At 45.9% G+C, this 12,006-nt stretch overlaps 1 protein-coding gene across 4 annotated transcripts in view; it reads right to left on the minus strand.

The window, feature by feature from the left end:
- PTK2B (protein tyrosine kinase 2 beta) overlaps positions 1 to 12,006 on the minus strand; it is a 126,737-nt gene that overhangs the window by 3,075 nt on the left and 111,656 nt on the right. For 3 of the 4 annotated variants that reach the window (XM_038573751.1, XM_038573753.1, XM_038573752.1), the window contains exons 22-29: positions 11,223 to 11,331; positions 9,517 to 9,582; positions 8,044 to 8,169; positions 3,139 to 3,285; positions 2,884 to 2,919; positions 2,487 to 2,511; positions 950 to 996; positions 106 to 243 (exon numbers count right to left, since the gene is read on the minus strand). In XM_038573751.1, the coding sequence (XP_038429679.1) occupies positions 106 to 243; positions 950 to 996; positions 2,487 to 2,511; positions 2,884 to 2,919; positions 3,139 to 3,285; positions 8,044 to 8,169; positions 9,517 to 9,582; positions 11,223 to 11,331 (694 nt within the window). The remainder of the gene's footprint in view (positions 1 to 105; positions 244 to 949; positions 997 to 2,486; positions 2,512 to 2,883; positions 2,920 to 3,138; positions 3,286 to 8,043; positions 8,170 to 9,516; positions 9,583 to 11,222; positions 11,332 to 12,006) is intronic. The other variant, XM_038573754.1, reaches the window with a different exon arrangement.

Genomic DNA, 12,006 nt, shown 5'->3' on the forward strand with positions numbered 1-12,006 from the left:
TTCTGGGACAGGCACCAGCTGGGCAGACAAGGTAGCTCAGTGCCACCCCACCTCCACCCAGGGCCAGAATGAGCCACTTCCACGAGCCCCGTCGATGGCTCTCACCTTCACCACCACCACGTAGCCTTCAGGAGGCAGCTGGCAGAGCTCATTCTTGAGATCCAACACAGCCCGCACTAGCTCCATGACATTGAGGTACACCAGGTCATCGGTCCGGTCCAGGTTGGCTGTGGGCTGGATGGACTGGGGGCGAAATCAAGTGGCCAGAGAGGTAGGTCATGAGTCTGGGGGATGCTGCTATTCTTTTATGGGCAGGCACTGTTGGTGCCAACAGAGCCATCAGTCCAATCTGAAAAGACTCTTCTCCGACATAATAGTGCCCTGTCCTGGGAGTGCATCCCTCCCTTCTGCTTTCAGAGCAGTGGTTCTCAGATTAGAGTCTACCAGGGAGTCTTAAAAAAGTACTGGTGGCTGGTGTCACATCGGACCAACTAAGCCATCACCTGGGTTTGGGAGCCAGGTGGTTTTCAAAGTTCCTTGGAAGATTCTAATGGGTAACCAAGGCTCACAACCACTGTTCCAGAGTGAGGAAAACCAGTACCTGGTCCCAGGCTATAGTCAGAACAGTATGGGTGCAGAAAGCCAAGGGGACAACTTGAGAGAGGAAGGGGGTCCACACTTCCGGCTCCCAGGGCTGAGTCAATGAGCTGGCCTCAGGGGTCAGGGAGGGGGCACAAGAGACAAGGAGATTAGGCTTTCCCTGGCTTTTCCATGAATTCACTGTGTGGTCTTAGATAAGGTCCATCTTCTCTCTGGGCCTCAGCTACATAATGAGGATGTAGGACTAGATTATTTCTGAGGGCCTCCGAAGTCTTCACAGCCTGTGGCCTTGTGTCTTGCGGAGCCCTGATTCAAATTCATTACCAACTTTGGCACAGCCAACACATACCTGCGCGCCCAGCCGTGGTGGCTTCTGTGGGGGACCCGTGAACTCCGCTGCAAGGGGGAGGGAGAGTGAGTGTGGGGGGAGGTCTTGGCACCCTGGCCCTTCCCTTCATACCTGCTGATAACCAAGCTAACCCCCTCTCCTCTGCTACCGGGAGACCCAGGGAAACCAAGGTGAAAGGTGTTTCCAGGAAGGTGGCTGGGAAAATAACCTCTGGTCTCCCTGGTGCTCCCATAGTCAAGCACTGGGATCCATTTGATAGAAAGAAGGAGCCAAAGTTGCAGTAGAGACGGAATGATTATAGCAGTTGTTCCAGGTTCTGCTGGGTGCACACTGGCCCCTGAGCACACACTCTGGCCTTGACATTCATGGGGAAGAAACTTCACTCTATGAATTGGTAGGTGGCCATGGAGCCCCTGCCCTGGTGATTAAAGCAGCTAATAGGGTAGGTTTGTGAGGAATCCCTAATGGTCTACTTTGAGCATTTGGGGGTTGAGGAAGTGAAACAGAAAAGGAACCAAGTTATTCACCCCACACTTTGAAAAGCAAAGACACGTCTGAACCCTGTGTAGGTGCTGGGAGAGTGAGCTGGAATGGAAGCCAGAAAACTGGTTTTGATCTTCCTTTTGCCACCAGATAGCTGTGTGACCCGAGGCAGCTCATTTACACTCCTGGCCCTTACTTTTCTTCTGTTAAATCTGAGGGTTAGCTCAGACGGGATCCTGGAGCCAGACTGCCTGGGCTCAAATCAGAGCTCTACTATTACTAGCTGTGTGACTTTGGATAAGTTGCTTCACCTTTCTGAACCTTGGTTTCATGTCCTTTGTAAAATGGACACAATGATTCATTGTACGCATCTGATGGAGTTGCTGTGAGGGTAGAGCTGACATTTACAAGCAACGTGGGCCTGTGCTTGGCTAGTGTTAGGTTTCCTGTGACTACTGTCATTGTCATTGGTTGCTGTCATTGTTATCATTGACATCATCATCATCATCACCATCATCAGCCTCACCCTCCCTAGGATGATGCTTATGATGAGCCTGGCTCACTGCTGGCTCTTCTTGCTCCTCCTCCAGCAGAAGCTTCTGGAAAGACCCTGTGGCCTCAGCTGCCCCTCCCTCTCTCTTCCATCCCCTGGGGCTTAGGGAAGATAGGCATCAGTTGGGAAAGGCAGGCAGAGCTACTGTCCCCCACAAAGTGCCTCCAACCGAGTGAGGGGGGAGAGAGGAAGGAAGAACTGTCAAGACCTCCAAATAAATGCAAGAGGAGATCCACTGAAGTGAGGGCTGAGGACCCCGGCAAGAGGGAGAGACAAGAGCGGGCTGAGGTAGGGAGAGGGTGGGGGTGGTAGATGGAGCAGAGGGTAAATCTCAATTCCCAAAAGGGCCCTCTCTGCACGCTCTGAACTGAAACAGGCAGAGTGTCTTAAGATGACAGACAGACTGTGCAGCTCCCTGCAACGGGCATCGAGCACGGATGGTGGCTCCGCACAGGATGTCAGGGAGAAGCTCCCTCCAAAAGGAAGGGCGTGAACACTTACTGTAGCCAGCCTCCTTCTCTGGGGTCTGGAAGGGAGGAAAGAGAACATGTTACCAATGCAGCTCTGGGGACAGCCCCCTCCCCTCCTTGACCTGTTCCCCACACCCTTGACTCAGAGGTCAGAGGTCAGGGGGACACCGGGGAGCTCCTATCTCAGGGCTGAAGGGCCCTGTGGCAGAGGGAGGATGCCCCGTGGATGTAGATCAAGTGGGAGCTGAGGAGCCAGGTATGGAGCTTGAGAGCTTCATGGAGATCAAAGGAAAGGGAGAAGTCAAGCTCCCAGAGTGAGAGGCCAAAGGCAAGGATGGGCAGGCAGGGGGCCTGGGGCTGGGGTCCTGCTGTCTCCAATGCCTTCCCAGGCCTTCACTTTAAGCCAGAGACATCTCCTGGTGACTTACCAGTGGGGACTTATCGTTCATGTACAACATGGGGTCCTGCATAGGAGGAAATAAAAGCAAATGACTTAGGATTCTAGAACTGAAAACCCTAAAGATGCATGGGAGCATCCGCTCTCTTCAGTGGAAGAGGCAAGAAGACACAAATGCATGTAGTTGTGCAGACATCTCTCCCATTCAAGCATTTTTTATCAAAATGTGTTCAGCAGCACTGCAGGGAGTGGAGTCCCCTCCCACCCAGGCTCAGTGGCTGCTCACCAAGGATTTCTCCTCCTGCCTCAGCCACTGGTAATCTTCCACCATCTGCTTCTGCTGCTTGTCCAGGATCTGTCTCATCTTGAGCCTCTCGGCCTCCCATAGCTGCTGAGCTTCTTCTCGGCTGCTGGGTCGGATGAAGTCCTCCTCCTGAGAGGACAGCAGGGAGAGAGGAGAGGACACAATGAGTCCAGTGCTCAGACCCAGAAAGGGCAGTCCTCTGAAGAGCCTGTGCGAGCCACGAGCATTGGCCTCACCAGCTGCTTCTTTTCTTGTAAGATTGTTCGTAAATCCACAGTCGTATATGCAGACAGTTGTTGGGTCTGTCAACCCTGAGCATCTGGCTGTGTTGCTGTGTACTGTCAAACCCGAGAGCACAGCTTTGAATATGCACTGTAGTTAAGCAATTACATGATCTGCTCATACAACTTCATTTTCAAATTACTGCCCTAATATTATTTTCTCAGTTGGCATTTGTCATGGTTGCTGTCACTTAATAAATTTCAAAATGCAAAGCCAGCCCTCCTGGAAGCCTTGGGTCCTTATGGCCATCTGAACACCGTGGCAAGGGGTCTGGGAGCTTTGAAGGGCTGTGGTGCTACCTCTAACCTCACCATTGTGCAGTCCCAAAAAGGTGTCCACAGAGGAATGCAGGCTGAGGGAAGGAGTGACAGTATGCACACCCATGTGATTGTGCCTTTTTATGACAATATACTCTTCATTAAGCTAAGAACTTGGGTTATTTAACCAAAGGCTAAAAGAAATGCATGAGCTAAGAGAAAGTGATGAACGAGACTTAAATAATGGATCTATGGATGTGCAGTAACTCCCTAACTTTATTAATCTAACTTTATTAACCTCCTTTAACTCATTTATAGGGTATTGGAACTATAGTTTTACCTGCGAGTTCTTAAACAGAAGGTGTTACATGTTTTCTTTTTTTTATAATAAATTTATTTTTTATTGGTGTTCAATTTGCCAACATACAGAATAGCACCCAGTGCTCATCCCATCAAGTTCCCCCCTCAGTGCCCGTCACTCAGTCACCCCCACCCCCGCCCTCCTCCCCTTCCACCACCCCTAGTTCGTCCCCCAGAGTTAGGAGTCTTTATGTTCTGTCTCCCTTTCTGATATTTCCCACACATTTCTTCTCCCTTCCCATATATTCCCTTTCACTATTATTTATATTCCCCAAATGAATGAGAACATATAATGTTTGCCCTTCTCTGATTGACTTACTTCACTCAGCATAATACCCTCCAGTTTCATCCACGTTGAAGCAAATGGTGGGTATTTGTCATTTCTAATGGCTGAGTAATTTTCCATTGTTACATGTTTTTTTACTACTTCTTTTCCTCTAGTCCTCCCCAGAGTTCATTTATATCATTATCTGCTCCATCCCTTCAAACTTTTCTGCTGCACACGATCGCCTTGGCCTCCTGGACTCATGAGTGCTATTATTGTTCTTTTGGTTGCATAAAGCCCAGGATGGCCTTTGTCAGGGGCAGGACCTTTCTATGACACCCAAACCAGCAGCCTCTTTAGATCTTTGCTTTTAAAGTGGCCATTTTACATACAAGTCACTTGCATAGTGCATAGAATGCTAAAAATTATTCTCTATCTACTTTAGCAAGTCATAATCTCTGCCAAGCCTCTAAAAAAGATTTCCTCACCAAACTGTTTAAAACACACTGGAATATAACAACACAGTTTCAAATTAGTTATATTGGTCTGTTTCTCCTAGTGCTCACTGAGCTTCAATCAGGGCTCTCAATTTCTAACAATACATCCCCCCGCAAGTTAGATTTCTTGCTGCAATATTCTTTGTTACTCTACTCAACACTTATTAAAGAGCTACCATGTGGCAGGCATAGGGCTGGGTGCTAGGAGGGCAGTAATGGTAAAATATGCAGTGTCCCTGTTCTCATAGGGTGAAGTAAGCAACAGTTAGACTGGGTTTCTCAACCTCAGCACCATTAACATGTGGGGCCAGATAATTCTTTATTGGAGAAGATTTCCTGTAAGTCGTAGTATGCTCAGCAGCAAGTGCACACATTAGATGCCTTTAGCATCTCTCCAGCTGTAATAAAATGCCTCCAGACATCTCCAAATGTCCCCTCGGAGGCAAGATCATCTCAGCTGAAGGCTACTGAGTTATTTTAAGAAAATGAGTTTCAGGATGTAAGAGTATTTTACAATCACAGAATTGATAAAATAAGTAGGATTTATTTCACAGAGCCTGATGCTCCAAAATGAGAGTATTTGAAGGTTATAAATATCTGTAGTTAAATTTCGATACTTACAAACACAGTAGTATGGCTACCCCAGGCTATTGACAACTAGCGACACACGGGAACTAAGTGTCAAATATTCTGAATACTGAGCTAGGAATCTCCAGGTGAGACTAGATTAGACTAAGAAAGACTAAATACTGGTGGAGGAAGTCAGTAGACTCAAGAAAACACTGTATAGTTTTGTAAGTGTTAAAGCAAAATTCCCACTATTCAACTGTCTAGGATGCCCTAGGTCTGATCACCATCTCACCAAATATTTCAACATGGATTGGAAAATGTTTTCCTATGTCTTACAATTTCATAATACAACTCAAGAGAAAATAATGTTTTTAAAAAATTGATTACTTTAGGGCTTGTCTACAAGGTACCTCAGATACTCTTATCAGGCAATGGATAATTATGTTGCTGGTCACTTTTTAAAAGGAATCAGGCGCTTGTGGTGTCCTAAAATGATTATTGCAAGCTGTGGCTTCTTGCATAATTTGACTACCCCTTCCCATCTTGCCAGCCTTATTTCTACCTCCAAATGCATCCTCCTGTGTTCTAGCCAAACAGCTCCTGCACTTGCCCTGTGGCTTCCCATCACTCAGTCTTGGTTCCTACTGATGTCTCTGCTTCTTTTATCCCTTACACCCCAGTTTCTTCCTGTCCAAATCTTCCCCATCCTTCGAGGCCCAGCTGAACAAAAGAAGCTGGAAAGAGCTGTTCTTCATCTGAACTACCACTGTACCTGTGCATTACCTCTGTGTGCCACTCACAGCTTTATGTTTGCATTACAGATAGGTGTGCACCTGCCCTATTCCTTCTGGCTGCTGGAAGCTCACTGAGAGCAGAACCTCCCCCCACCCGCCCTGTTCTCCCTTCAGCACCTAGGACAGTGCCTGGCAAAAGCATTCCTGCCCAAAGTAGTCCTTGAATTTTAGTATTATTTTAAACCTCAATTGTGAGGTCTTCAAGAGGGAGATTGCTGCCATCCTGACTCTTGTGTGGAATGCAAGATTCCCAGATGCGTCAGACAAGAGAGTCAGTCAGTAGAAAAATTGTTTTTGTGTGGAAACCATCTCTGATTTTTGCTAAATGCTTTCAGATGCTTTGCAGGAAGCCTATTATACCTTTCCAGCATTCTTTCTACCTGAAAAAAGTTCTCTCAGTCTTTCTGATGGATATCATAAAATGGATTTTATGTTTTTACTTTTTTGTTGTTGTTTACTTAAAGAAACATTCATTATATTCTTTTAGGCAGACCTCCCTTACGGCAAGTACTTCTAAATCTCTGACACAAAAGGTCTTTTTTTCTTCCTGCTGCACAGTATGTCTTTATGGAACTGAACAAAGTCCTTATGGTGAAGCAGAGATTAGACAAAGGCAGTGGCACCCCGGAAACGTACAAAATACCTTTTATCTAAAAGGGCACATTTTAAAGCAAAACTCACTAAAACTCAATTATGAATGGAGTCAACGACAGGAAGGTGGAGGAACTGAACATTGCCTAAATTATAGTGCATACTTAAAAATGCAGTTTTATTATTGTTAAGTATATGCTAAGATATAAATTGGTTAAGTTAATTTAAAAGAGGAAAATTAGCTAGGTCAGGGGAATATTTAGTCCACAATAGATCTTGCTGCCTAGAATTCTAAGTTACCTTATGCATTTTAAATTTTTTCTAAATTAAAAATAATGGTACAGAATGTATCAACATAACTTTTCTATATTTTTCAAATGTATTATAATAAATATGCAGTTATATATGTATTATATGTATAATAATATGTTATATATGTATTATAATAAATATGCAGTTTTTCTAAAAACTTTGTCATGTATACTGAGCCTGAAATATCATGCATGTATACGGAGTTAGAACTAAAATAAATGCATTTGGTTTGTTTTGTCACATACCAAGACTCCATTCAGTAAAATAAATCAAATATTCATGTAGCTGACCATAGCTCCATTGAAGGAGAAGATGGGTGCTGAGAAGTGACAAGTAGTATCTCTTTTACAAGTAATTCTGCCTTTAAAAAAAAAAAAAAGACTTGACAATTAGAAACTAGTCCACGAATTACTCAGGGCCTCACTGACAGTTACACAAAGACGTGACTGGGAAGGGGGTGGCTTAGCTCCACACTAACCCCCAAGCTCTTTCTCATACAACAACAACTTTTACAAAAGCAGCAGAAGTGCAGCCACAAGGAAACCTATCTTTTGACTGAGGAGAGATTCAGCGATTGAAGCAATCAGGTAGGAAGGGCAGAACCGGACAGAGCCTTCAGGATCTTTTATTCTCTGGCACCATCAGGCTTGGTTGCCCTCTGCCCACAAGACACTGCACTACCCCCCAGGGCTGAGGAAAGGGCCCTGAGACACAGCATCAGAATATGGGGCAGGTCCAGGTTCATCTGGTGTCCTTGGGAGAAGAGCCTGGCTTGACCCCCAGCTTCCAATGTGTTTGCAAAGGAGGGAATTACAGAGCCCCTTGGTGGGCTGTTTGGTGCATTAAGACATGGAGGGTACCTCCTGAGCCAGAGGATGTGGGCTTCCTAGTGTCCCAGACACCTCCCTCTAGCAGTCTCTTGAGTTCGGGCTAGGAACCAGCATGCAGAGCCCTCTTACCCGCATGCTGTGGCGCTTGAAGACATTGTGCCGGTGGAGAGGTGGGGTATGCAGCGAGTTTACAGGAGATGGATACTCCATAGGGCTGGTGAGCGTAGGTGAGCTGGCACACAGACCCTCAGGGACCTATTCAGGAGAAGCAAAGAAGCACCAGCACAGGGACAAGGCAAGAAGGTGAACAATTAGCTGCTACAAACATGAGCACAAAGAAACAATAATGGGCACCACAGGAGACACAGGACTTGCTCTTCAGGATTAACAAAGAATGTGGTGTGGGCATTTCGTTGGTCCTGTTTGGGAGACATGCAGGGCAGCACACACAGCTCTTGACTAGGAGTTAGTGCAGCCACTGTGGCCTCTTATTCATCTGACAGTCAAATACCATGACAGTCTGCATACAATGGGGTCTACATATGTCACTGACCTACTGAGTCCATGCCTCATCCTTCAGGACTCTTCAGAAGGAGTTTTATTTTATTTTATTTTATTTTTTTTTATTTTTTTTTTCTTTTTTTTTTTTCTTTTTTTTTTCTTTTTTTTAGGAGTTTTATTTTATAAGCATGTCACAAACTGACAGATATGATTAGCCCACAGAAATGTTTGTGTGTTTGTATTTAATCACTATGTTAAGCATCACAGAAAGATATGATTCTTTTTAGGAATATTGCTTCTATCTTCTGTATCAAGGTTTTTTTTCTTCACACAAGGATTTATCTATTAGTTTTTAGCATTGTTTTGGTACTGGAGCATTTTCTTGAGAAATATATGACCGTGGGACACCACCATTCTGTAAGGAGTACTAGATAAACAGACATCGTTTCTATTGGTTGAGATGCTCCATTGTTAGACAGTGATTGTGAGTTGAGAGATGTAAGAGAAGAAAAGAGATGGGCATTGGCTCCCTGTGACTGAGATGCTGGACAGAGACACAAGACAGAGACATTCTCAGACAGGGACCAACAGCTTGGGAAGATCCCATGATTGGTGATGATGGAGGCATGAGGAAAGCACAGACGGAAACTTACTCTCAGCTTCTGGCCACTGGATTCTGCCCAGAGCCTCTGTGGGGAGCCCCAGGGAGCAATTCCATTTTCTGAGGAACATCAACTGTCCCCAACTGCTTGAAATTCCTTCTTAGAAAGCTCTGCTCAAGGAAGGGGCCAGGGTGGCCTTGGGCATAGAGAAGTAGCTATAGGCAGGGACATGGAGCAACAAATACTATGGACAGATGGACTGAGCTTAAGGCAAGTCTTAGCTGAGGACAGCCTACTAGAATTGTATTTTGATTCTTTTTATCTGGACACACTCACTTCAAATTCTCTTGTGGGTACCAAGAAGAGTCAATGCAGTCAATCCATCTCCTTAACCCAAACAGGCAATTATTAGTCCCCAAAGGCACAAGAATGGAATTTTAGGAAGGTCCGAGACGAGGAATGGCCCCAAACTTTCCCAGCCCTCTGGTTACATGTTTACCTGGAACTGTAGCTTGGGAGCCAAGAGGTTGGTTTGTGGAGGGAGTCTGTACTTAGGCCGGCTGGGCTGGAAAGAAAACACAGAAATGAGTCAGTCTGTGCCTCTCTCCTTGAATGAGCAGAGCTTGCCAAGGGGAATATCAGGTTGGACACAGGTCAAGGTTTATTCAGAATGGAGGAGAGATGAGAGGCAAAGTTATTTTTAAAATCATTTGCATTCATGTACTGAGTACCCATTATGTGCTGAGTGATGGTTAGATATAAAGAAGCCAGTCTCTCTGCCCTCCCAGGGGCCATCACTAATTGAAGAGTTTACCGATCTCTGGTGTGTAACCTCTTTAGATATGGGAACACCCATCAAATCAGCTGTCAAAAGCCATAGACTTTCAGAGGTAACATATCACTGAGGGCTCAGGGAGGAGATGCAAACTGAGCTGGGTCTTTACTGGGGAAGGATCACAGTATGCCAAGCAAAAGGGGACAGTGAAAAAAGACTTTGGACCACATAGGACTTTGTTATGGAATGAATATTTGTGTTCTCCCCCCCGCCCCCGAGATTCATATGTTGAAGCCCCAACCCTTAGTGTGATGGTATATAGAGGGGGGACCTTTGGGTGATAATCAGGGTTAGATGAGGTCATGAGGGTGGGGCCCTCATGATGGGATTAGTGTCCTTATAAGAAGAGCAGCAGAGGGACGCCTGGGTAGTTCGGTGGTTGAACCTCTACCTTTGGCTCAGGGTGTGATCCCGAGGTCTTGGGATCCCTGCGGGGAGCCTGCTTCTCCCTCTGCCTATGTCTCTGCCTCTCTCTCTGTGTCTCTTGTGAATAAATAAATTTTAAAAAAATATCTAAAAAAAAAAAAAGAGACAGCAGAGCTCTTGCTTTGTTTGCTGTGTGAAGACACAGTGAGAAGGTGGCCATGTACAAGCCAAGAAGAGTGTCCTTACCAGACAATCAATCTGCCAACACCTTGATCTTGGACTTTCCAGCCTCCATACTCAGTCTGCAGTATTTTGTTATAGCAGCCTGAGCTGACTAATACAGACATGATCCCTAAAAGTCCATCCACTTGGGGATCCCTGGGTATCTCAGTGGTTTGGCACCTGCCTTCAGCCCAGGGCATGATCCTGGAGTCCTGGGATCAAGTCCTGCATCGAGTTCCCTGCACGGAACCTGCTTCTCCCTCTGCCTGTGTATCTGTCTCTGTCTCTGTCTCTCTCTCTCTCTGTGTCTCTCATGAATAAATAAAATCTTTAAAAAAAAAATCCATCCACTTAATGGCATGGTAGCAGGGCACTGGATTGTGAGCCCAGAGATGTCAAGGAGGCTGTGGACATGGAAACTGAACATAAGGGACCTGGGAATATTCCCCATTCCTGTGCTCTCAGGGACATCTAAAAACACCAGAAAGAAAAGTGCTCCAGCCCCTCAAGGGAAGAGTTTCCAGGGTGATTCTCTGCCCTAGCTGCCCTCCAAGGGGTCTGCTCTCATTGGGGACTCAGATCACACCTGCCAGGACATCCATGTAATGGGTGCTGAATTTAGTGCTTATAGACAGAGGCGTTGAGGGCCAAGAGGACCATAGGAGCACATCCTGCCTATGCTGGAGGAAGAGAGAGGAGGTATATAGTTAGGCCAGGAGTGGGCTAGATGGAGACCCAGCTCTGCTTAATTTACGGGATCCAAGAGTCCAGGCTTGGTTTACCTTAGGTGGGGGTTCCTGGTAGGCTGTGGGCTCCAAGATTTTGGGAGGTCGGTAGCGAGCATTCCTCTCCTGCTCTATAGCAATGTCCTTCTCCATCTGATAAATGTCACTGCCAAGGAGTCAGGTCAGATAAAGAGGAACAAAGTTAAAGATGCTCTTGGGGATTCTTTTCTGCACTTCTTGCTCTGAAGCCTCGATAGGCCCAAAGAAGGATTGCAGAATCCCATTTTGTCTCCTCAGCAGAGTGGCTTGGGGAGACTCCTCTGAGAATGCTGGAAGATGGACCCTGAGCTGCTTCTCCCACAGTAAAGTTAGGAGAATCACAGGAATGGATATATGGTGGATAAAACGTCTTTGGAGAGCCAGTCCAACAAGGCAGTTAATGTGTTTCCTGCCCACTTTCCCACACATCTTGCCTTCCTGTGCCTGCTATTTGGCACCAACGTCCTGTACAGATTTCTGATATCCCAGCCAACTTCATGACCAAGACCTGTGTTCTACATCTCCTATTTTTTTGTTAAACCACCCACCAACACATTCCTGGTGTGTACTAATGAGAAATGGCTGTGAATTCAACTCCCGGGTTAGCTTTGTGCACACTTCTTGCCTTTCTTACTCAATCCAGTGTTTCCTAGCCTTGGAATCACAGACCCTAGAGGACTCTGGAATGATTATATGAGGTCCCTGAATTCACATGTCCATATATATACCAAGCATCATCTGTAGACCAAGTATTATGTGCTACTGAGTATGTAATATTCGCATTGTATTTTCAAGTGTACCT

Source organism: Canis lupus, chromosome 25 (genome assembly GCF_011100685.1).
Source record: "Canis lupus familiaris isolate Mischka breed German Shepherd chromosome 25, alternate assembly UU_Cfam_GSD_1.0, whole genome shotgun sequence".
Taxonomy (NCBI): Eukaryota; Metazoa; Chordata; class Mammalia; order Carnivora; family Canidae; genus Canis; species Canis lupus.